Source organism: Balaenoptera borealis (assembly GCF_965194805.1).
Source record: "Balaenoptera borealis genome assembly, chromosome: 1".
NCBI classification, from domain to species: domain Eukaryota; kingdom Metazoa; phylum Chordata; class Mammalia; order Artiodactyla; family Balaenopteridae; genus Balaenoptera; species Balaenoptera borealis.
Window position 1 is genome coordinate 41,276,870 of NC_138860.1, and position 26,819 is coordinate 41,303,688.

The 26,819-nt window shown below is 43.2% G+C and overlaps 1 protein-coding gene across 4 annotated transcripts in view; it reads right to left on the minus strand.

Annotated features, from left to right (window-relative positions):
• LOC309632849 (uncharacterized protein) overlaps positions 1–26,819 on the minus strand; it is a 100,183-nt gene that overhangs the window by 37,835 nt on the left and 35,529 nt on the right. For all 4 annotated transcript variants that reach the window (XR_014247085.1, XM_082400825.1, XM_082400821.1 and 1 more), the window contains exon 3: positions 10,297–10,365. Coding sequence is in view for 1 of the 4 variants with exons in the window: in XM_082400825.1 (XP_082256951.1) it covers positions 10,297–10,326 (30 nt within the window). In the remaining 3 variants the exon portion in view is untranslated. The remainder of the gene's footprint in view (positions 1–10,296; positions 10,366–26,819) is intronic.

A 26,819-nucleotide genomic window follows, 5' to 3' on the forward strand; every position in this document is an offset into this window, starting at 1 on the left:
ACTGGACTATGCAGGTCCGAATGGCTGGGTTCAGATAGTTAGTATTTGGGGGAGGGAGGAGGAGAAAATATAGCAGAAGAGGACGTCCTGGCAGGGTTGGGTGGAGGGAGTTGCACTGGGTGGCGTCTGCCTCCTGGGGCATAACTCCTGCCGGCAGGACTGGCGGGTCATTCTAGGAGCGCTTCCCATCCTAGCAGCCCCCATCGGCTGCAGCTGGAAGGTGTGGGACTCAGACCCAGCCCTGACGAGCTGGACAGGTCAGAGTCAGGGACCCACTCTATGCTGTGCACTGTGTGGGTGCTGGGAAGAGGGTCCCCTGCGGCCAGGTTCTTGCCTGTTTTAATTTTCTCCATAGCAATCTTTAACAGAGCCATTCATTCATTTATTCATTTATTTATTTATTTATTTAACGTGGCTGCGTGGCCCGGCATGTGGGATCTTCACTCCCCCACCGGGGATCGAACCCGCGTCCCCTGCATTGGGAGTGCTGACTCTTAACCACTGGACCGCCAGGGAAGTCCCTCACATAGCTATTTTTAAGTTTATTTGTCTGTCTCTTCTCCTCACTCCCCTTCCCACCTCAGAATGTTGGCCCCATAAGGCAGGGATTTTCATCTGGATTGCTCATTGCTTTATCCCCAGGGTCTAGAACGTGCCAGGCGCATAGTACGTGCTCCATTAAAACATGTTGAAGCAACAAACGCCGAGCACCCTCCACGCCCACCAACATTGGCTGTACAGATCCAAGTGCCTGGTGCTCGGCCAGATTCTGCCACACTTGGTCCTTCCTCCTCTGCACTGGCAAACAGGAGAAATCCCAGGAGCCTCCCTCCTAAACCATGCAGCATTTGCTCATGGTCTAGATAATTCCAAAGCTGCTTTAGGGGAAGGCACAGGAACTTCGCAGGCACACCCCAAATCTTCCCTGAAAAATCTGGGATGATGGACTAACCACTAGCTGAGGGAGGAGGGAGCAGGCCAGGATGATGCAAAAGGCCAAGCAGGCTGGCAGCCAAATGAACTGTAGCCAGTTGACAGGACAGTGGCCTGAACAAAGGCCTCGCTGCCTCCCGGAACTGTTGCCAAGCATTGTGACGCTCGGGGCTAATCGCATCTGAGTGCGGTGCTGCAGAGGAGGGCCCACATGCTGGCAGGGCTTCAGGCACTGTCCGCTTGCCTGAGGAAGCCCATTCATGCAGCGCAAGGCCAGCAGGGCGCTCCCAATTACACTCGGGGGAGAAAGGACCAAAGCTGGGAGAGCAAGCGCCTGCTGGTTCCCTGGGAAACAAATGCAAGAAAATAAAAACCCGTGGGTGGAAGCAGGTGCCCAGGTCTAGCAAGGGTTGCCAAGGAACTCTATGTTAATGTAGGGGGTCTGTTTACCCTCAAGACTGCGGCCCCTAGGGCTTTTGTTAAACTTGGGCTCATGGCTTGGGCTATGGGCGGCAAGGCTGTTAGAAACCTGGGTTCAAATCCCAGCTGACCCTCCAAGCTGGGGGTTCCAGGCTGCAGAGGAACTATCCTTTTGAGCTTTGGGGCCTCAGGCAAGTGATCCATAAAAAGTGCATGTGGGCGAAGAGAGGGTGTATCTGCTCTGCTAACCTAACAGGTTTATTGGAAGAATAAAAGAGTGGAAGGGCCTTAGGAACCATAAAGCATGGAGTGCAGGTAGGCATGAGGGGATGCAACTGTGCTCTTCCAGGGAGGGGCTGTGTACAGGGAACAAAGGCAGCCGGGGGTGGCCTTCGGCTTCTTGTGGAAACCAACTGGCTTTCAGGGCACACCCCTCATCTGCAACAGATGCCTTTTCAGACCTTGAGGTGGTTCTTAGAATCGCATTTAAAGCCCCTTAATGGACAACCTCATGGAGGCCTAGAGACACACAATTCATTTGGGTTATTGTGAATGATTCCTTTAGGCAGATAAATTTATAGTCAGCTCATAGTCACATGGCACTTTCCATTTGGTAAATCTCATACAAATTTAATCCTTAAATAACACCAAAAGATAGGCATTACTATGCTCATTTTACAGGGTATAATTTTAGAGACTCAGAGAGGTTGGGTGAGTTTCCCGAAGTCACACAGTCAGTTTGTATCAGAGACAGGCTTTGAGTCCAGGCCTCTGATTACTGGTTAGATTAGTGCCGGCTGTGTAGACGTGACTGTCTCTCCCTCCAGAGTCCCCTCCTCCCCTTCTCATTTAGGGTCTTAGGTTTGGGGCCCCCTTTTGTTGTTTGTATTTCTTAACCACCTTCCCTGACAAATCTAAGCAGAACTGTCTTTTGGAAGAGGACAGCCTGGCATAGAGAATTCTCCCTGGGAAAAACTAATGTTCCAAGAGCTGAGCCTGGGCAGCTTCCTTAGTGGGTGCCATTCCACTGTGGTCTGAGTGTGATAGGGCAGCTCACATGGTGTGCAGCACGCCTGCCCTGAGGACCTACAATCCCAAGTAAGGCAGACACAACTATCCCAACATCTATGGTGGCCTGAGAAGGTGGTTACAGTAGATCTCCTAGATACGAGATGAAAGACACACTCTCTCCTTAAAATCAGTACAGTTCAGGGAATTCCCTCGTGGTCCAGTGGTTAAGAATCTGCCTTCCAATGCAAGGGACGCAAGTTTGATCCCTGGTCAGGGAACTAAGATCCCACATACCGTGGGGCAACTAAGACTGCACACTGCAACTACTGAGTTCGCACGCTCTAGAGCCCGTGCGCCACAACTAGAGAGCCTGCGTGCCACAAGCACTGAGCCCGCACACTCTGGAGCCTGCACGCCATGACTACTATGAGAGCCCGTGCGCTGCAACTACTGAGCTCGTGCACTCTAAGACCCGTGCGACACAACTAAGACTCAGCACAGCCAAACAAATAAATGAATAAATATTTTTAAAAATCAGTACAGTTCACTTACTTCCCTGTGGAGAGATCATGTCTGGATTGTGAATGCTGAGAATGAAACAGAGGGAAGAGAACTTTCACTTATAATAAAGATAAAAGTGCTCTCTGATTTTTAAATGACATATTACCAATCAAGTTCACATCCATTACCACAATGAATCTTTACAATAGCCCTGTGAGAGCAGTTATAACCCTGTGAGGTATTATTATTCCCATTTTAAAGATGGGGGAAACTGAGGTTAAAAATTGCATAGGTGATTTGTCAAAGGTCACAAGGCTGATTCATGGTAGAGATGGAACAAAAAGACCTGGTTCTTCTACCTACAAGTTCAGGGCTTCACAGATGACACTTTTTATTTCCCATGGGTGAGAAGTTAATTAACAGTAAATTCAAAGGTTGATTAGAACTAGGGACTTCTAATGGGAATCCCCCTAAGTTCCTGGTAGCATCGTTACTTACCTCTTCTCCAAGAATCATAAAAGCACGCTAATGGCATCTAATCAGCCCTCGGCACAAGCCTATAATCGGTATCACAGCAGATGATGAATGAAGACGGAAGGTATGTATTAAGAGACTCACCAGTAACTGCTTGAGGTTAGGGCTGCCTTTCCAGGCCTGGAGGGTTGCTTCAATGAGCTCTCACAGAGAAGCTCTAGGTTTCTTGCCTGCATGCCCAGAGGCATTTAAGAATAAGTATAAATCATAGTCCCTCTCTTCAGGGACTTTACAATTTGGTAGGAAGCTGAGATTTGTTATGAAATCTTTAAGTGGCAATGTACAAAACAGAATGGAATCAAATGCCTATCTTTTTGGTTCACGGTCCAACAAGGCTTCTTCATGAAGGAAGTAGGTGTTGAGCGGGTTGCGACTGGATAGGACTTGGAGAAGGAGGAAGGAGAAAGGGCCTCCATTCTGAGGGAGGAAGAGGTGCCAGCAGCAGGCAGGAGGTAGGGCGTGCATGTTTCCCAGCACCCTAGTCGTTCTGCACACACTACCTGGGTCCTGGCACAGCCAGGTTTCAATGACTCTCTAAGCCTTGTACCTGCTATTTCCTCTTCTGGAAAGAACCTCCCTCTCTTGATTCCTTGTCCCCTGATCTCTCATGCCCTATCTTCCTGTTAACACCTGTCAACTTAGCCTTTCTTCTGCTGTGAGACTGTCTCTGCTCTTCCGCAGTGCTTTGCCTTCCTCTTCATGGCACTGACCACGCTGCATGATGATGTGTTTGTAAGCCTGTGTTCTCCACCCCATCATGACCCTTGAGGACCCTTCTGTTCATTTTTGCATGGCCATCTGTTGAGTAAATACAAATGAAAGATGGAAATGCAGATTGACTGAATGAACGAACCTGCAGAAAGAGACATATGGGCTGACACCTAGAACCAGTGGTGCCCTGGGCCACATTAGATGTATTACGTCTAATAAATCTGAGCGGAATTAATGATTCTTCGATGAATGAATGGTTGATGGATTGACTGGGTCATTATATACATCATGAGGAAAACCCAGGATCATTATTCAGCTAACTTGGTTGACTTTTTCTGTCTTAACCTTATTTCTAGAAAGTTGGTGAGGCTGAGACCTGAGGCATCAGCAGGAGTCAGCCCAGGGGAGGGTGCACAGAGTACAGAGCAGCCGTGCGGGACCTGGAGGCGAGGGGTTCAGAAACAGCTAGTGGGCGGTGGGCAGCGTCTGGAAAGGCAAGCGAGGGGCTGGAGAAGTGAGCAGAAGCCAGACTGTGAAGGGAAGTCAACGGTTTCCTGAGGACAATGGGACACAATCAGACCTGTAAGCACGGTGTGTTGCAAGACTCCTTTTTTTTCTTTTTTTAAAGAAAAGGGACCCCGACTGAAATGTGGAGAATGGATCAAGGTAGAGAAAGATTTAGAAGGCAGGAGCCTAGTTTTAAGGATGTTTCCGAAACTTGGGTATGAGATGGTGAGGGCTGAACTAGGGAGGCGGCTGTGGGGATGGAGAAAAGCAGAGAGATTTGGGAGAGCTAAGGAGGAGAATGGACAGGACTTAGTGACAGCTGTGATTGACAGGTGGCCAGTTGTGCTGGTCATGGGGGTGGAGGCAAGGAATCGAGGATGAGAACGCTAAGGAGCCTGGCTTGGGAACTGGCGGATCCCAACTGAGATGAGGAAATTTGGGGGAAGAGGTACAGTTGAGCTGAGAGGGAGGAAAAATTGAGTTATTTCCAGAAATTGTTCTATACCTAGACTTTGTAATGAGAGTCTTATTATATGATATATATAGATGTAGGTATACATAGATATAGATATATTATGTTTTTTCAATTAATGTAATAACATCTTCCCATGATATTACAGACTTCATAAGCATTACTTTTAATAAGGGGCAAGCTATAAATAAATATGCAAACTGTCAGAGAAAATAAGTCAGATGTGCTGATTGAAGAGGGTATTTCACAGGCTACACATGTGCAAGAGCAGGTTGGCCAGTCGGCGGGCCCATCAACAGCATTTTCAGAGCATCTTCTGGGAGAGGCCTCTTCCAGGTGCAGTGAGCGATACAAAGAACACATCAAGAGCCTACGGTTGTACCCAGGAGGCCCCAGCAGACTCAGCACCAGCCAGGGTGTGGCCTCGGTCGTAGGCAGATAGCCTACAAAAGGGGCAAGGGACCCAGAGGGAAGTCTTGGCCCCTGGGAATAGGGAAGGGCAGGGGGTGGGGTGGGGACGAAGATCTGCCAGGAGCTGTGACTGGGAATGGAGTCTAAAGAAAACTTCCCCACTCAGCTGGAAAGAGAAAACGAGACTGTGCCTTTGAAAGTATTTTGTAATCTCAAAAGCTGAATACAAATTTAAGGGACTATTCATTATGGTCCACATTCAAAACCATCAGTTTAAAACTGATGGAAGTTTTGCTAATATTCATCTATAAAGCAACAGGGGTGGAAAGGAGACTTTTTACTACATTCCCCTTTGTACCTTTTGAATCATTCAAGAATAATTTTAAAAACTTCTTTAAATCTATGCAAACCAATTCTCTCTTATTCATTAACAGTAATGATGGAGAAACAAGTCGAATCACCAGGATTTTTTGACTTATCCAGAAATAAACCATAAAGAGAAGGCAATACTGCATCTCACAGTGACTTCATTCATTCAAAAAGAAGGATGCCCACTCCTAGAATAACATTAAGTAATCACATATTGAGTTAAAAGAAAATGAGCCAGAGTGGCTATGGGGGAAAAGGGCATGGCATTAATGTACAGGACTTGGATTCCAGGTGGGCTAAACTTCTGGGTGCCTCAGTTTTTTCATCTGTAAATGGGTATAACAAAACCTACCATGAAGAATCATAATGAAACTCAACTGAGATAACCTCTGTGAAGGCAGCTAGCACCTAATGACCTGCAACTCTGTGCATGTCTGTTTGTTGAATCTTAGAAATACCAACTTTCACGTGCACCCACTGGAACGCTTTTGACTACAAATAACAGAAAAACTTGACTACAATGTCTGATGTAAACAGGGCTTATTTTTCTCACTATATAATAAAAAGTCTCTGTAAATAAGCAGTCCAGGGCTAGGGTAGAATAGGATAGGTGACCAAAGTCCAGATTTGTCCAGGACCATTCCTGTTTTAGCATCAAAAGTCCTGCATCTCTAGATACCCCTCAGTCCCAAACAAACCATGAGGTTGGTCAGCCTAGCAATAATGGTCATCAGTGATGCCATCAAGAATCATAATACTTCATTCTTTTTCACTTGGCCCTTCTGAATGTTGCTTGTTGCCTCATGGTTGCAAGATAGCTACTGCGCCTCCAGGTGTCATGTCTGCATTCCAGGTACAAAGAAAAGGGAAGGGAAAAAGGATCAAAGGCTTTCTCTTAGAGAGGTTTGCCTCTTATTCTGGAGAGAAAGCTTTCCTTGAAGACATGCACTTACATCTCATTGGCCAGAACTGTTTCACATGGCCACCCCTTGCTGTAAGGGTAGCTGGGAAAATTGAGTATGCATTTTGTTTCCAACCCCTCAGTAGAAGAAACCAAGGGAAGAAGGTCGAGAAAGTCTTTTGGGCAGCCGATCCACAGTGTCTGCTACACCCCTTTGCTCTTTATTTCACCCAGCCGATGTCGAGCGCCTGCTGTGCAACAGGCACTGCGCTAAGATCTGCAAAGGGCAGACAGATGATAAGACACGACCCCCACGCTGAGGAAGCTCACGGTCTGGTACAGGCTATGTCAGAAGGCAGCCACGAGAGAGTGGGAAGTGCTGCGCCGGCATATCTTGCCCAAGATGTAGGCGGGAATGACAGGGTTGGTGGATTAGCCAGGTAACAATGAATACAGTGTGCTTTCCAAGGATAAACCCAGAGATGTGAGGGCAGGACTTGGCAACAAGAAAGCTCCGGGAAGAAGAGCCAGTGGGTGTGAGAAGAAGGACTGCGTGTGTGGGGGTAAGTACCTCTCATCTCTGAAGACAACCTGCCTCAGGTCTTTGCTATGACATTAGGAAGCCATTCCGAAAACAGCATGTACCTAGGAGGAGGTCTGAGTGGCCTTTAAGCACACCCAACAAAGAGCTGTACAAATTCCTCATGGAGACAAGTCACCTCAAGTAAACAAGATTCCAAATCTGCCCTTGAGAAAGAGAAAACCAAATTTATATCCTCTGCCTGAGGATCCTGCTGGGTGCCCACGCCCTCACCTTACTCTGTTTCCTACTCTTCTGGCCTCAGGAACCAGCCCCCTCTTCGTTTCCCGGCGTCCCAGCGTCCCTCTTCCCCAGTGCATTGCTGGATCCTTCTCCAGGCCTGGACCTGGCCAGCCTCTGAACCAGGCAGTGCAGACGCTGTGGCCTCTGTGGCCAGTTAGAGCTGGTGCCTGGTGCCAGCGACCTGCCCATGTTCCTGGAGAGCCCGTGGCTCCTGGAGCACAGGAGAGCTCCTGCTTTAGTCTGCTCTCAGGATGAGCCCCGGGAGCACACCTGTAACAGTCCTTCACATGCCTTCCATTATCTCATGGAAACATCCAAAAACAGTCCTTCAGGGTGGGGAGAGTTATCCCCAGGTAGCCAGCGAAGAAGTGAGGCCAGGAAGGTTAGGTAAACTGCCCTGGACTACCCAGTCGCTTAGTGATAGAGGTGGGATTCAAATCTGGGTTGGATTCTAAGGCTCCTGTTTTCCCCACCGGCACCATTTCTCTATGCATAGCCGAGCTCTCTCCCCAGCCCCCTTTCCCTGCAAGCTTGTCTATGCCCAGACCCCTGGCCCTGAGGGCATCCTCTGATGGAGGGTCTTGATCACCAGAGTCTGTGAGGAAGTTTCATTTATTCCTCCACTCAGCAGATATTTATTGAGTATCCCCTATACGCAAGGTGTTGTACTGGGCTGTTGTATTATTTTCTGGTTTCCTGAATCTGCCTACGGCTGGGCCAGCTGACCTCCAAGGATCACTGGCTGCCAGAGCTTGCTCTGTCCTCAGGGCACCATGGCAGAGCTGCCTGTGGCCGACTCAGACCAGCCCCAGTGGCGCAGCTGAACCTCTTTCCATTTCCCCTGTGCACTAATGGCCCACTCGTGCCTTGCTTCTTTTCCTTTTCTGCCAGATCTGTTTGCAGTCTGGGCCTGGCATGGTCACATCTGAGCCTGTTCCAGTTATGACAATGTAGCTAGTCACTGCTGTCACCAAAGTAAGGTGGTCAGAGGATGGGAAAGAAATGACACAGCTCTTAGATCCATCTGATTCTTGATAAACAATATGGTGAAAGTGGAGATTAAAGAAGAATATATTTTGTCGGGGAGGAGCTGCCAATAATCACACTCTCTCCCCTGGGTGCGGGAGGCGGGGTGAGGGTTCCTAGGCAGGTGCCACGGAGGTATAAGAAACGGAGACTTGCAGGGGTAAAATGACCAACCAAGTTCACACACTGTCATTGCGTTTTTTCCTATTTGTAAAAGTAATACATGTTCACTGTGGAAAATTGGAAAATACCAAATAGTATAAAGAAAAACATAAAAAGACTCTACGCTACTATTACCCAGAGATGATAACCACTGTTAACATTCTGTTTACCTCTAGATTTTTTTCTATGCATGTATATGGGTTTAGTCCATACATACTGTTTTGTATTCATCTTTTATCACTTAACATTATTTGATACCATTTCCCCCTTGACACCAAGTGTTTTATAAAAACGTCATTTTCTGTGGCTGCATAATATTCCGTTATACGGACATGCCATAATTGGTTCGACCTCCACTCTTGGCTATTTGGGTTGTTCCACCCCCTTCCATTTTGTCCTGTATAAATAATACTGAGATGAACATCTTTGTACATAAGTATTTGTGCCCATACCTGATTTTTCCGTTGGGCAGAATTCTGAGGGACAAAGCACTTTGGCATGGTCTGTCTCTCTGCCCAGAAAGAAGGGACAGCGGGCACTAGTCACGACCAGGCTTCCTGATCAGCGGCCTTGGGGCACCCAAAAGGGGGGATGCTGAAGCAGGGGGCGTAGGCACCTCAAAGCTTTGCTTCTCTTACGGTTTTTCTTTGAATGACCCCTGCTTTATTACTCAAAACTCTTTAGTTCAGAAATCTGCTGAAATCAGCTCAAGCAAACAAAAGAAGTGGAGATAAGAATGTCGGGCAGGAACTTAGCCAGTCCTCAGAGAGGGCCTGGGAAAAAGGAATCCGTCCAGACTTCCTCTCCTCTCCCCATCAATCCCCGTGGGGCAGTGGGTCTTGAACCTGAGAGTGTATCAGAATCACCTGTGGGGCTCATGAAACCACTCATTGCTAGGAAGCCCATCCCCCAGTTTCTGACTGAGCAGGTCCTGGGCAGGACGGAGAACTTGCATTTCTCACGTGTTCCCAGGTGATGCTGGTGCTGGGGACCACGCTTTGAGAACCTCTGCTAGAGTACAACATGCAGGCTGGGGGCAGGGCAGACACCCTCCAAGACTGCTACCACACCCTGGTTTCTGGGTGAATTCTATCCTCTCACTGTGATCCTGCCTGGTGGCACCAAAGCAAGGTTGTTACCACCTCCTGTCAGAAAGAGACCTCCCCCAAGAAAGGCCCAAGAAGAAGAGAAAGTCGCTAGGGCCTTTCCCTGAGGTTATCTCTCCCTCAGGGCCTTTTCTGAAAATTGACTCAGTCAATTCTCAGGAAGTTCTCTCATAGCCAGACTTTCTTCCCTCCGGCTAATACCTGGATGCTGATCTGCGATTAAGGTGGTCTCTCCCTCTCAAGCCACTCCCTCCAAAGGGCTCCTCTGTTCCGGTACCGGACAAGCAGGGGTTGCTAGGGAAGTCTGCAAGGTGTGGCTACAGTGAGGAGGGGCCCAGCCCTGGGTTCTGGGTTGCTTGGAGGCTCACTGGACAGTGACACCAAGAGGCAGCCCACAGGGGGAACTTACCGTCCACTGTGACGCCATAGAGGAGCTCATGCTCTGGTGAAAACAATGAAGTGACGTTCGTGAAAGACCCTGTAAGATTATAAAGGAAGAAGCAACATTTATTGTGCTCCTACTTGTGCAGGCACAAAGTGCCTTATGTTGATCACCTAATTTAATCCTCCCTAAAAACCTATGAATGCAGAGATGGGTACCATTATTCCCAAAATACATGTGAAGAAATTGAGGCACAGAGAGCCTAGGTTACTTGCACAAGCTCTTAAACACTACTCTATAGCTGCTTCTGGGAGAAGCCTGAAAACCAAGAAAGGGTAGAGGGGAGGAAACTAACACATATATTCTTTTACTCGATCATTATATTAATACTCTATAAAATTATCCCCATTTATAGGTGAGGAGACTGAAGCTTAGTTAAGAAGCTTCCCAAAGTCACATAATTGGTAAGTGGGGAAAGGGGCAGGCTTCAGTGTAGGTGGCATCAGAACTAAACAGTCAAGTAAGGGTTCAATGCACAGAGATGGGCAGGCTATAAATGCCTGCATGAACTGACTCTTGGGGCTTGCAAATGCATGGCACATCCTTTTAACAGATTCCTAACTGAACAATGAGATACCACATCTGAAAATTCTGACATGTGAAAATGATTACAAAATAAATATGCATTGAAAACTCAGGATATAAAACTATTTACAGTAAAATTCCAATGTACTATATCTTTTTATCTATATCTATATCTAGAGAGATATAACAGCCTGGAAGAAAATACTCCATCTTGTTAAATAGACTTTTCAGGACAGTAGGATTATGGATGATTTTTCTTTTCTTATTTTTTACTTTTTTTTCTGTGTCTTACAATGGTCTTCTGTTATTTTCACAGCTATTAAAAGAAATCTTATTTATTTACACAGATGCAAGGGCACAGCTTCTTTCCTGACACGATCACCAGGGAGAGGATGAAAGCCTTATCCCATTCTGACCTTCATTTCCTACCTTCCTCCTTCACAAGTTGATTTTCCAAGGCTTTCCATTTGTGAGCTCCTGATGTTTAATGCACCTGTGAGTGAGCGTGGGGGGATGGTGTTTAATAGGATCTACTTTGAAGACCTCAGGGAGGGCTCTAATTTAGCCACACCTGGAAGCCCTGGTTTTCTCAGTGCTTTTCCCATCTAACCAGACTGTGGTGTGGTTTCCCCTGAAATCCTCAGCAGACTTCTGAGCACATAACCTTTAAGACTCATCTTGCTGTCTCTACCTCCCTCTGCCTTTAAATCATTGCCTGTGTAAAAAGCAAACTCTGAAACTCAAGTTGAAGTTCTATGATCTTTAAAAGCTTTTTAAAATCAAACCAACCTGGAACTTAGTGATGCATAATGATAAAGTTGACTACATTTATTTTTCTTTTTATGATTTCACTCTCATACATTTCCACTTGTATTTGGAGGAGTTTAACACGTACTCTAAAGTGTTATTTTAAAAATTCTAGTTCTAGGGACTTCCCTGGCGATCTGGTGGTTAAGACTCCGTGCTTCCACTGCAGGGGGCACGGGTTCAATCGCTGGTCGGGGAACTAAGATCTTGCATGCCATGCACGGCGCAGCCAAAAAAAGAAAAAGAAAAAATTCTAGATCTAAGTAAAAAGGAATCATATATAAAGATTGTCCACCAAAGATTGAAACAAAAAAGTAGCTTCAATTTAAAAACTAGTCCTTCAGTTGACTTAAAAATGAATTTAAACATTTTCCCCCTAGATTTGAAAAGTACCTCTCCTCCTCTTCTCTGAATAATTTTTTAAAAGGTCTTGGGTTCCATTTTCAAAATAAGTTCTATATTTCTAAGGGTGACACATTCCAAGTAACCAGAAACTGGCCTTGGCTTGGAAAACATCCCAGTTCTCATAAACATGCAATCACTAGTTCCTTTCAGGATGATGAATACTATTGATTGGCTCAGATCAGCTTGTGACCCAGCAGTGGTATCAGACATTGGATATAAAACATCTCCTTATGAATTTTTCATTGGCTTGTGTGTCTGGAGAACCGGGCAGCTGCTTCCCTTCCCTGAGTGCTTACTCTCCCTGCTCGCCCTCCCTCCTCCTCTCTGTGTCCCAGGGCTGATGATGCCATTCTGCAGGGCCGCATTATTGGATCAGAGCGATTAGCTGTACAGCCTGATTTTCTGAGTCAAATCCAATTTCTTTTTCAGGTACCACAGGCTTACGAGTAGTCATGTGCTTTTTGTTTTGCGATGGCATCACAGGATTACTAGCAGACGCAGTAAACTGAAGTCATTTCCCATTAACTGTACTCCTCATGATACTAAGAGAATGTGTCACTCTGAACTGGCATCCTCAAGCATTTTTCAGGAGAAAGAGTGCTTTCAGAAGCTCAAAGAAAAGCTGACAAAAGCCAAACTCTTGAGAAGCACTGTGTCAGGCACTTTCCAATACCTTAGCTCATGATTCTCATAACAACCCCAGAAGAGGAGGAACATTATTCCCCCTTTTACACTGGTAGTAACTGAGTATCTTAGAAATACGGTAATCTCTCAGAATTCACGTGGATTTATCAAGCTCACACTGAAATAGGTGGCAAGGTGAAACCCTGGAACTCCAGACTTGATCAGGTGGCCAGAGCAAACCCAAGAGTCACCTTCTTCTAAGAGAACAAGGAAAGCTTCACTCAGAGCAAACTGTTCCCCTGCCACATCTCCATTGGTTCTTATGTTCGAGATCTGGACAGAGTGAAAGATTCAAGTTCTCATGTCTAGAAATAGGGCTGTAGTCCCATTAACATTTGTATCCAGGTGAAACTGAATTAAAGTAAGCTTCAAGCACCAATTGGGAGGAGAAAATAAACAACACAAGGTCAGCAGGTAGTCTGGAACGGGGAGGGGTAAGGTCTCCAGTGGCGACTGGGTAGGGTGGAGGGTGGAAGGCCCTCTCCCTGGTCCTGCTTTCTCTGTAAGGCATGGAGAGAGAGCCTGTGAGAAACCTGTAACACACAGTGAGTGAGAGCTCTGTGGGTCCCTACACTACAGCTGACTCTTGCCAAATATTTTGTGGTACACTTAACTTAAAAGGAGGAAGAAAAAAAGTAGAGGAATCAGAAAATGCCCCATTGTAAATGAAAGTGAGAATTCTTCCTGGCTTTAGCCTCTGCTAAGGGAATCTAGATGATACTCAGGAACAGACACCACTTTTCACAAAATGTATGGTTTTGGTTCATCTCATTGACAGCAACCTGCCTACCTGAGCCATGAGCCCATAGCTGCCAGAAACAATGATGCCAAAAGAAATCTTTCTCTATCTCCAGGGTGTGCATCACCAGAGCACAACTGCACCATTTGCTTTTGAGTCTTGGATACAAAAATTTTTTTCTTGTCTTATCTTTTAATTTCAAAAAATCATTTTATTTTATTTTGTTTTTCTTTTTCTTTTTTTTGTTTGTTTTATTATTTTGGGTTCTTGCCTTAGATCATTCAGTGACTTGCTGGGTGACCTTGAGTAAATCCCATCTTCTCTGTGGTCCTCTGTGAAGGGGCTCAGTTGGAAGGACCGTGATTGATTAGTTATGTCTGCCACGGGTGCTGCATTAGAAAGTGGTGATATAAGTGTTACATATTAGCCTTTCCTGAACTGGGTGATCTTAGGTTCCTAATTCTCTGTTGGGGAGTAGATGGAGATAAGCCTCTGTAGACTGGGGTCAGAGGAGCAGTTAGTCATGGCCTGGAGCTCAGTGTAATCCTGAGGTGAAACAAGGCTGTTCTCACAGCCTCAGCAAAGTATGCTCTAACCCATTCCATTTTAGAAAAGCTGAGTGGGTGACTAACCTTTATTGCTTCCCTTCTCTCACCTGCCCCCTCCCCTCCCCCGTTATTTCTCTCTCCATAATCCCCTTGGGCATACCCTGGGGGGCTCTAGTGTCAATGTAGGCCTGAGGGAGGAGGTTCAGCAGACATCGGGGGAATCTGTATTAGTTTTCTATGGCTGTGTAACAACATAACTGCAGACTTAGCAGCATCCAACCACACGCATGTATCTCACAGTTTCTGTGAGTCAGGAGTCAGGGCATGGCTTGACTTGGTTCTCTGCTTATGGTATCACAGGCTACAGCCAAGGTGTCAGCCAGGGCTGGGCTCTCATCTGAAGGTTTGACTGGAGAGGGATCTGCTTCTCCGACCACTCATGTGGTTGCAGACAGCCATTCCTTGCAGTTATAGAACTGAGAGCTTTAGTTTTTTTGCGAGCTGTTGGCTCAGGAGGACCCTCAGCTCCTCCTGAGGGTTCACCCACCATTCCTGCAGCGTGCCATTCCAGCCAGCAAGGGAGAGACTCCAGCCAGATGGGCTCTACAGTCTTATGTGATACAAATTTTTGGGTAAAACTGAAGACCAGAAACACACATCCGCCTAGCTAGTCCCTTCTCCAGAGCTGAGATGATTATGCTGAGATGCCTAAGAAGACTATGTTGTTTTTGCTCCTGGACATTAGGCCTTTTCCTAGATCCACCCCTTGAGTTTATACACTAAAAGTCCCATATGACCCCAGAGAAATCCCAAAAGTTAGTTACCTGATCCATACTGAATAGAAATGTCATGCTGTGGATTCTTCAAAACTCATTAACCTGGCACCTTCATTGGAATGGTTGTGATTTTCTAGACAGCAGCTGTTAGCACATCCATTTCACAGATATTAAAGACTGATTGGATGACAGGATTCTTTGCCACTCTTCACTGAATATCTCATACTAATTACACAGTTTCCAAGCCTTCAGAACTTTCCTGAAAATTTGTGTTCATTGGTAAACTTTTAATCAAACAAGATGTGCAAAGTATTGCATTAAGCTCAAGGATGTCATTCTGGAATATCACAGGTGAAAGAACTCCCGTGAGTCCTCTAAATTACTGCCTAGACCCACAGTCCTCAGTCTCAGTGGACATCTCTGCTCCTCGTTTATCCTGAGGAAATAGGGCCTGTGGTAGAACATTATACAGTCACTTCCTTACAACCATGCTCTCCTGAATTTTGGAAGCCTCGTGTCCCTGTATTTTAGACTTATCTTAGTGGAGTAAACAAGCTAGTAGTGCCCCTCGAGAGAGTTCACTAGTTAACACCCAGCCTTTAATGTCTTTTAAACTTGGAAGGGATCTTAGAAGTCACTTTGCTTAACCCTAATATTAAAAATGAAATGGCTCTTAAGAAAAGGGTCTGATATCAAGTGGTATTAAGAAGGATAAAGTTCAACCAACTTCTTTGAATCACGTGGGTCTTCAAGGAGCACTGTCTTGGTCTCATGACAAAGATGACAAAAGATAACAGGGCATCTGGGCAGGCTGTTGTACCCTCCTTGCAGTTTGTGGGTAAAAGAGTGGGTGGATTCTGATGACTATGGTGAGCTCTTCCTTCTTCCTATTCCAAAAAGGTGAATGGCCAAGCACTGCCTCATCTTGGGAGGGACTTTCACGTGAAGATCATAGATTGTGAACATGTATTTATTTTTTATTTTGGCAGAAAATGTTTTTCGTAACCAGTGGTGTGACCATGACAAAGAAGAACAGTTCTGCTTTCAACTCAGAGAAATAGTGGGGGAGAGACAAAAACAAGCAGAAAAGAAACATTTTCTTCAGGCTTTAAGGAGGGGTAGCTATTCACAGTCAATGAATACCTTTCAGGATCACCTTTGTAATCTCATGTGCCTTTAAACCCTCCACATCCACTGCAGTCAGGAGGGGATTTCACTGGCCCACAGGAAGGCAGTCCTTGTGCTTGTGTTGTCTTCAAGTGGGTCCCACAGGTTGAAAGTTGCCTTCTCTTCCTCCCTCTGACTCATTAAAGCCAACCTTCAAATTCAGCTTAGGGACACCTCTCCCTATTCCAGCCCCTCACTATTCCAGGTTAGAAGCTATTAGTAGACTCATCCCACCATGAAGCAGAGACCGTACTCGCCCTCCAGACTCATCCCTTAACCAGATCCCAGTGCCTGGCACAGAACACGGGGTCAGTGACGTTAAGGAACCAAGCTGATTACTTCTGGCTCTGCTCTTTGTATGGTTCTTTGCTGCTTCATATGTAGTTTCTCTCAACCTGCTATCTCTTGCCATCCTTATATTTACACTTCGGCGTCTTCTTCCACGGAGCCCAGGCCATGCTGCTGCTCCAGGAGGTCAGCAGCAACTATTTGCTGGCGACAGACTATATCACGGGACTTTATAGACAGATAGACGCTAAACAGCACTGGTGTGTAGTTTGAAAATTTGGGCAAGTTATTCACTTAATGGTGGGGCATCTACAAAGAAACTAGTCAAACACCTCTATCTTTTCTCTCTCCTCCCTCCCTTTCCCACCAAATTTCTTGAGAGAGTAATCTTTACTCCCTTTATCTCATACCTTGTCCATTCTAATCTGATTTTGTTTCCTATACTCCCTCCACACATATGCAGATGCTGAAATGCTCACTCTAACTGCCAGATGTAACAGCTTTTCTTGAATTCTATCCTCACTAATCTTCCTAATGAATTTGATGCAGCTGTGAACTACTCTCGAAAATTTTCTTCCTTTGTGGAGCAATTGGAATACAGTTTGCCTCCCAACTCTAACTTACTTTTATCTCCTCAGTTGGCTCCTCTTTTGCCTCATTTGAAACACAGTTATGTCCCAAGATTTGTCCTCAACTCAGTTTCTCTTCCTTTTGTATACCTCCTTTCTGGTGGTCTCAAATACTCCTACTGTTTCAATTACCATCTCTATGCAGATAGTCCCAGATCTTTACCCCTAGTCCAACTTATTTACAGAGTTCTATCTTCATATTTTCAACCATCTACTGGATCGCATCATCTAAATAATTCTCCTAGCCTTTCAAATGCATCAGTTTAAAAGTTTACAAATCATCTCCCCCAAACCAGCCCCTTCTCCTAAATTCCCTATTAATATTTGTGAAAGAAAACATGCCACTAACATTGAAATAAGTTCAAAACTGAATACTTCTGCACTCCTCCATCTCTCTCAATCCCATACCTAATGAAGTGACATTCATTAAGGACACACCTCTAATGAGGCAACATCTCTAAGGAGGTGGCATTCATTGAATGCCAGACTCTGGGGGGTGTAGTGTGGAAAAAATAAAGAAGAGAGAGAAAGAGAGAGAGAGAGAGAGGCAATTGGTCTTACCCCTGAGAACTTACAAAGGGAGGACAGAAAAGCATTCATTTGATGAATTTTTAGTGAATAGCTATTAAAAGCCAGGCACTGTTCTGGGTGCCAAAGTCCTTCAGTATCACCTCTGCAGTGTCTCTCAGGTCTACTCCAGACTAATTCAGGTCTGGTTAGAACTTCCAGATCAATATTTTTTAAATGGGAAAAATGGGCTTCTTGCCTTTAGTATTATATTTTTTTCTACTGGTAATTATCATGTTAGCTGCTGGTTTAAAGTAGATACTTTAAAGAAGTATTTGTCTATCCTAAATCATGTCTAACTTTTCCTTTATACGTTAAAATTTTATTTATTCTTTTATCTTTCCAAAGCTTCCTAACAGACCCTCCATCCTCTGTCTCTTTATGCTTCGATTCAACCCATATGCTGCCATCAGACAAATATTCCTATAACAGAGCTGTAAGGTTGCTTCCTTATTTGGAAATATTTGAAGGCTCAAAAATTATAATCTAAACTCTGCAATTAGGAATGCAAGACCCCCATCCTGAGACCTGAACTCCAATCTCTCCTTCTGGTCTTACCTGCCAGTTGCCTTTCCTGTCGGCCTGTGCTCCAGCCAAACAGGCGTGCTCAGTGTTCACAAACACGTCCTATACTTTCTCTTCTTACCCAAAGTCATGCCCTCCACTTGGAATGCCATCTGGTCTATCTCTATTCACTGAAAGCCTTCCTTCCTCTTTCAAGATTCAGCTTAATTGCTTTATCATTATAAAGGTTTGTGCCTTATTCCCCCTAATGGCTTGCACAGATGGCAATGATTGAGTTCTAATCATAATTATGGTAAGTCCACCCACTGATCCACATACAACTTGCAAAGGGACCTTCTCATTACAGGTGCTGAATAAGTACTTACTAAATAAATGTTACCAGAAGAAATTTTCTAGTAGTTTCACATGTGTACATTATTTCTTTCCAACATGATTATAAAGTCTTCAAGAACAGGGACCATGTTTTCTTCCTTTACCTTTATTTTCTACATAGTTCTTGGTACAGAACTATAAATAGAGTAGAAGTATAAATGTTAGCAGAATGACAAGTGATAAGTTATGCTTTTTCATAGGAAACACAATATTATATTAAAATCCACAGTCATATTCTGCAGTCTAAGATTAATGCCATGTTTGGACACTAGGAAAAGAAAAAAACTGTAGCTAGTCTAGTAATATCTATAACATTCTTTAGCTATTTTTTTCTTCATGTTTCCTAAATAACTATTTCTGCTTATAATTTCTTAACTGTACCTCACTGAACTCCATTATTAGTCCTTTTAAAAAATTATCTTAAGTTTTCCTGGTAGATAATTGTTATCTATAAAGATAATTTTGTCTCTACTTTAAAATAGTTATATCATTTATTTCCTTTTCTTACCTTTCTAACTGATTGGAACTTCCATATCAATATTTTACAAATGAAAAAGAATGGGCCTTTTGCTTTCAGTGGGTTTTTTTCTACAAATAGTATTCAGGTTACCTGTTGATTTAAATTAGATATTTTTATTTTAAGAAGTCTTGGGACTTTCCTGGTAGTCCAGTGGTTAGGACTCCATGCTTCCACTGCAGGAGGCATGGGTTCCATCCCTAGTCAGGGAACTAAGATCCCGCAAGCTGCGACCAAAAAAAGAAGTCTTTACCTATCCTAAATCACAGTATCTAATCTTTCCTTTTTATATTAAAGTTTTATTTGTGTTCTTATCTGATTGCTCTCTCAGACTGAGCATATAATTTCAGTGAAGTGACGATGTGACAACTGTTTAGTGATATGACCAATCACAGACAGCCATGCCAGACAACTGACATCATCAGTCATTTGGCCTATATTTACTGATACAATTATCAAGAGAACTGAGGAACGTACTTTAGCCTTTGTGCCATTGAGTCATGAACTCTCCAGGATAAAGGTCACAAAATATGAAAAAGCTGGTGAATTCTTCTATCCTTTCGTTCATTCATTCAACAAATATTTATTGAGTGCTGCTATGTGCCAGACACTATTCCAGGGCTGAGCTAGAGGAACGAACAAGACAATCTCCCTATTCTCACAGGCTTTCATTCTAGAGAAGGTAAACTGTAAGCTAACAAATAAGTGAGCAAGATCTTTTCCGACATTCATAAGAGCTGTAAAGATAATAACATAAGGCAATGCACTAGAGAGTGACTGATAGGGATGGGTTATTTCAGCCAAGGTGGTCAGGGAAGGCTTTTCCAAGGAAGTATTTTGAACGGAGATTTAAGGAACCAGCTATGTAGAGATGATAGGGAGAGCACTGCAGGCAGAGGAAACAGCGAACGCAAAGGCTCTAAGGTGAGAAGGATCTTGGCATTTTACAAGAACAAAGAGAAGGCTGACCAGCAGTGAATGGAAGAAGAACTATAGGATATGTGTTGGAGTGGGAGGAAGACCAGATGATGGTGAAGAAACACGGAAATCATTTTTAAGGACAAGGATAATAATACATTTGCTAAAATGAAACATTTAGAAGATTTACAGGGAATTCCCTGGTGGCGCAGTGGTTAAGAATCCACCTGCCAATGCAGGAGACATGGGTTCGAGCCCTGCTCCAGGAAGATCCCACATGCCATGGAGCAACTAAGCCCATGCGCCACAACTACTGAGCCCACATGCCACAACTACTGAGCCCGTGAGCCACAACTACTGAAGCCTGCATGCCTAGAGCCCGTGCTCCACAACAAGAGAAGCCACCGCAGTGAGAAGCCCACACACTGCAACGAAGAGTAGCCCCCGCTTGCCGCCAGCTAGAGAAGCCCGCGCACAGCAATGAAGACCCAATACAGCCAAAAATAAATAAATAAAAATAAATAAATTTATTTAAAAAAAAAGATTTACAATGCAAATTATAAACACTTATACAACTAACTCAAATCTCAAATAGGAAATAAGCCTAAATAAGGCAAACAAGCTCTCTACTACATTCTGTTCCACATCAACATTCTCATTTACTTGTGTTTTCTCACTCTGAAAGGCAACAAAGATCTTGGAATGATAAACACGTATTCCTGGGAACAAAATTTTCTTATGCAACAGATTATGAGCCAAAATCTTTCTGGCAGTTTAGGGAGTCCAGAGAGACACATCATCCCAACCAATTAGCCATGGGCTCTCCAAAGCTGAGGAATCACATCATCCATACTAGATGCAACCTTCATCGTAAGTTAAACAAAACCACACGACTTAGTTCCTTTCTTTGTACTCTTATTTGAAGAGGAAAAACCAGCAAATGAAACACTTTCTATACCCACTAAAGTTATCCAAAAATAAAGTATGTAACAAATGGGTCTGGGTGACTCAGGGGGATCATTCTCCATGTGTCTTGATTTAGATTATGGGGCTATTTTTGATTTGTCATAACTGGCTGGCTCTTGTGGTCTCAGACCAGGGCCAGTACACTGGTCAAAGCAGTGCTTTGTCACAGCACAGAAGCTTGTGGTAAAAAGTCTGGTAACCTTCTGTCCCTTTGTGAAAGAACTTTGAATCCTAGTTGTGGCTAGATCCTGCTGCAATGGCCTCCAAAGAGCCGCTCAAGTCTTTGTTATACTGGAGTTTTAAAATTTCATATAGAATACAGCAGAAACTAACACAACGTAAAGCAATTATACTCCAATAAAGATGTTTAAAAAAAAAAAGAAAAAAAAATTTCATATAGAGATCATGTTTTTGGAAACACCAGCTGAGCAGTGAGATCTTTTGGGTCGTAATGGTTTCCTGGTGATTTGAATCAGAAAGCAGCAGGGGCAGGCCCCTCTACGCAAACACCGCAGTAGGTCATCTCTCCTTAGCACAGGGTTTGGAACAGCGTGACCCCTCAATAAATGTCCTCTGGTTATGTTTGTATTTTACACTTATTTGGCCCCCAAATGATTCTTTAGAAGTCTCTGGAGCAGCTCTCAGAGACCAGTCCACAGAATTAGGCCAGTTCATTTTCACTGGTCTCCAACAAAATGAGAAAAAGATTTAGGGTTATCACTTATCATTTCTTGTTAATTGCCTTTACTCTGATGTTTTTGTCCGACCTACCTGGTTTTTCTTAAAGTTCACATTTTTTCTATTAGTAAAGAATGTTAGTATATGGTAGTAGTTGCTGTTTTAAATGTCCTTACTTGGCAAATTAGATGGTGGCATCTCGATGCCCATCCCCCCAATTTTTTGAAAATTTACTGAGCCCTGAACCCTAAATCTGGGAACCCCTAGTCTGGATGTTTACTGCCTCTAGTTGTCTGGCCTTTCTGGTCCCTACTATGGTATTTGGGATGGATAAATGTTCACTCTGTAGACTCTTCACCAATTTATATCCTTCTTCTATGTAATGTCTTATAAGTGAAAGCTGGAGATCTTCAAGGGAGGGAAGGTGTAAGGAAAAAGGAATAAAATTAGCTATTAATATCACTAGTATTTATATTAGTATTATGGAGGGGCAGAAAATAAGGCCAAATATATAAAACATATACATTTCTAGTGTGATAGGTATGGAAGATCAGGAGGTTTTTTTAATAAGTGTATCAACTTGTGAAAAATTTGTAATAATACTTTTTGTTATAATATTTAATAATTAGTTATTAAATGCTTCTGTGCCTTCAATGTTGGCTGTCCTTAGTTTGCAAATATAAATGGTGCTTTAGGCATTCCTTTTAAGAAATATTTAATACCACCAGGCAAATATAGATTTTTCTATAATTAAATCAGTCTAAATCATTGTTGAGATTATGCTTCATGATATTGCTTATAAATAAGAATGTAAAATAACTAAGTAGCTGTTTTTATCCTAGCAGGCCATCCTAGCTAGAGTACAGGATCCTGAGATGCAAGTCTTGTATTCAGCTAAGTCACTGATTTACTGTATCACATTGGTAATATTGCTTAAGCTGCTCTGTTCCATTTTTATAAATTTGAGTTAGTAAAGTTTGTCACTAATGGCTCATTGTCAAGGGTGTTGATGAAAACAGATTATTACAAATGATGGCCTTATCTAGTGGGACGGTAGTTACCTGTGTATTTCAAGGTCATATAACTACCATACTATTATCTGTAATAAATAATAGCATGAGGAAAGAATAAAAAATTGGAGTAATAAGTTTGTAATGACATTAATAACAGCTACCACATAGCCAGCATTTATTAGGAACCAGTATTATGCTTAGTACCTTATGAACACTGTCTGATTTGATCTTTCAGGAACCACTGTTACTACCTTCAACTTACAATTCCGGAAACTGGGGCTTTTGGAGATAATTCCCCGTAACAAATGCCAGGCTGGGAGGCCTCTTGGGAGCCAGGAGGCCTGCCTGTTTCCATGGAGCAGTACTGACTCCCTCGGCAGCTCTGTGTTGACTAGGCTAGTAAGTGTGCATTTCCCCCTCCAGCACCAAATAAGGCGATATTTTCCTTTTTATTCCTCTAGTTCCTTATATAAAGAATTCTTAATTTCCCTTTATCTTTTGTCATTTGACTTTCATTTCCTGTTTGGGGGTTTCTGCTTTTATCACTCTGAGTCTTCAGCACTGCTCTGCCTCATTCCTCTTCTTGGTGGATTTGACCTAAGTTCCACTTTTGGTGCCTTTTCCTTCGTGTTTCAGTTCCTTACACAGTCTGTGTTTAGCAAATGAAGTTACCTTTTATGGTTTCCAACTCGTTTTTCCACTGAAAGTTTTGTAGTTTTCCTATATTTTTTTTTCCTATATTTTTTGATATGCATGTATTTATCTTAAAGGGATTTCCCTTGGAGCCCTCTTACCTACATCATAATATAGCTCATCCCTTTGAAAGACAGCTTTATTCATTGACAAATTCTTCTGGAAATACCCCTTGGGCTAGGTTTGATGGAAGCCATTTTTAGGCACAAATTGTAGCATATTCTTTGTTGTAGGCCTGCCCCTTACATTTGCAGGGTCCAAAAGTACAAACGGAGGACCACATGCCATATGTCTAACTATGTAAAAGGTATATAAATTAAAAAACTGTTAACTAAAGCATGTTCCAAATTTTTACCTTGACAAATACACCTTCATAACACCTATTATGGACTGAATTGTGTCCCCCACTAAATTCATATGTTGAAGCCCTAACCCTCAATAAGACTGCATTTGGAGACAGGACCTTTAAGGAGGTAATTAAAGTTAAATAGGTCAAAAAGGTCCTAATCCGGTAAGACTGGTGTCCTTATAAGAGGAAGAGACACCAGAAATCTCTTTCGGCAAGTACACAGAGGAAAGGCCATGTGAGGACACAGCAAGGAGGCAGCTATATGCAAGCCAAGAAGAGAAGCCTCACCAGAAACCAACCCTGTGGCACCTTGATCTTGGACTTCCAGCCTCCAAAACCATGAAAAAGTAAATGTCTGTTGTATAAGCCAGCGGTCCCCAACCTTTTTGGCACCAGGGACCAGTTTCGTGGAAGACAATTTTTCCACAGACTTGGGGCGGGGGGTGGATGGTTTCAGGATGATTCAAGCGCATTTATTTCTATTATTATTATATTGTAATATATAATGAAATAATTACACAACTCACAATAATGCAAAATCAGTGGGAGCCCTGAGCTTGTTTTCCTGCAACTAGATGGTCCCATCTGGGAGTGATGGGAGACAGTGACACCCGAAGTGTTGCTTATGTCCAGTCTACTCCGTAAGATGCAGCTTAATTGTCACTTGCTACTCACTGATAGGGTTTTGATATGAGTCTGCAAGCAATTGATTTATTATGGTCTCTGTGCAGTCAGACCTCTCTGCTAATGATAATCTGTACTTGCAGCCACTCCCCCGCGTTAGCATCACCGCCTCAGCTCCACCTCAGATAGTCAGGCATTAGATTCTCATAAGGAACCTAGATCCCTCGCGTGCGCAGTTCACAGTAGGATTCACGCTCCTATGAGAATCTAATGCTGTCAGCTGATCTGACAGGAGGCGGAGCTCAGGCGGTGATGTGAGCGATGGGGAGCGGCTGTAAATACAGATGAAGCTTCACTCACTTGCCCGCTGCTCACCTCCTGCCGTGAGGCCCAGTTCCTAATAGGTACTGGTCCTGGCCCGGGGGTTGGGGACCCCCCTGGTCTAAGCCATCTAGTCTGTGGTATCTTATGACAACCCAAGCTGACTAATCCAACACCCAAGTTGAAAAAGTAGGTGAAATCTGTGGTTTTCATATGGGCAAAATATGAAAGACAACAGCATTTCCTTATTATTGGATATGCCTAGGTATTCTGTTGATGAGCTGACAATGTTGGATGAGTAATAAAATACATATAGTCGTCCCTCAGTATCCATGGGCCAGGACTGCCCACAGATACCAAAGTTCACAGATGCTCAAGTCCCTTAATATAAATTGGTGTAGTATTTGCACATAATCTATGTAAATCCTCCCATGTACTTTAAATCATCTCTAGATTACTTATAATACCAAATATAATATAAATGCTATGTAAATAGTTGTATATGGCTTACCTGAAAAATAGAAATTGTGGCAAAAAACTCAAAAGCATTACCTCTGGAAAGAAGGACTCAGGATCTGGAAGGGGAAGAAAGGGTGCTTCTTCATGGAAGAATCTATTGTATTCGTGGTATCTGAGAAGGATTTGACAAGTGAATTTTTTCTTTTCTATTACCTAATGAACTTACTGCTTCCACTCAAATCCTCCTCATACCCAGCAGAATGTCTGACTCTGATGCTGGTGGCAGTGTAGTTTACAAAACTTCTAGCAGGAGATGTGACGAGGTGTTTCCCTGGGACCTGAGTTGTGTTAGGTACTAGAGTAGATATTTAGGGTTATAGGCTAGTCCATGTTGTGCTGAGCACCAGATCCTGAGATAGAGGTACCCATGTATCCTATAGTACAGTGTGTGTGTGTGTGTGTGTTTGCAAGGCCCTCTGAAGCCCAGGATCCAGGGCAGAGACCTCTCTTGCCTGGGACTAAAGAGGGGACTGCCATTTTATTTAAAGTAAACATCACATACTACGTCTCTCAGACAACTCTATATCTGGATTATTATCTTTGTGTTTTAGAGTTGGCTTAGATTATGAATACCATGTAGGGGTTCAGAATTTTTTCTTATACTTGAGGGCATTTTATTCAAATGCAAAACACATTTTACACATCAAAGCAAAGAATAATAAAGAAATGAATGAATCTTACATTGTGCAACAAGAACTGAATCACTGTGACTGCATCATACTTGCACATGCAAGCCTTTGTTTCACCCACTTCCAATTACCTCTGGGCTGCATCTGCCCAAAACTGGAAGTTAGATTCCAAAGGCAGAGCAGACAACCTAGGCTCTCCCCTCTCACCCCTCTATAAGAAAACCTTATGGGTTTATCTGTACTTAGGCAACCATCTTTTCTTCTACTTTAATATTTTCTTCACATGAAGAAAACAATAAAATGAGTTGTACTACAAATACTGATTCCCTTAGCTCTTCAAATTTTCCTCTTATTTCTTTTCTCCTAAAGGGGATATAAGAACTAGATTAATACCTGCCCTTGGTTTTCAAAAAAAGTACAAAAGAATATAAAATGACAAGTAAAAATCTTTTTCTTTATTCCTAACCCCCAGTAAATTTATCAGAATTAACTATTGTTAACATTTTCTTGTGTAGCTTTCCAGAATTTTTTTAGGCATATACAAGGACCTACTTTAAAAAACACACACACACACACACACACAAAAGATTAATGGGAACATGTCATTCACACTCATCTGTATTTTATCTTTTTTTTTTAAACATAATTTATCTTGAAGATATTTCATCACACATAGAACAAGCTTATCTCCTAAAGTTCTTTAAAAACTAAATGAGGTATAGAAAGTCTGAGCCCTTTTAAAACCTGAAACTTAGAGTGACTGAATTGCATTATTAAATGAAAAAAAAAAGCTAAATGAGGTAATTATGTCTCATTATTAGCACTAGATCTGGGGTATGTTAGACTCTCCAAAAAAAAGCTTCATACCTCCCTTTCATTAAGAGAAGACTCACATGGATCACTGTGATTCTGAAGGATTCTATTATTTAAATGTTGGTGTCAGAGTAGAAAGTCACAGAATTATATGATTTCTGAGTGGACAGCTCCTATAAACTATTTGGTTCAAGGTGTAAAGCCTGTACCAAAACCAAGCTTTGCTTTCAGTTTGGTGTCCTCTCATCCTTTTTCATTTCTAATATAATTTTGATTTTTATCTATTATTCATCTTAAAAATTAAAGTAGAGCATGTAAAAGTGTTAAACAATGGTAATATATCAGGTGTGTGTTTACTGCTCAAAAGAAACAGGCTAGTAATTTTCACTTAGAGAAAGTAGCTCAAAACAAAAATAAT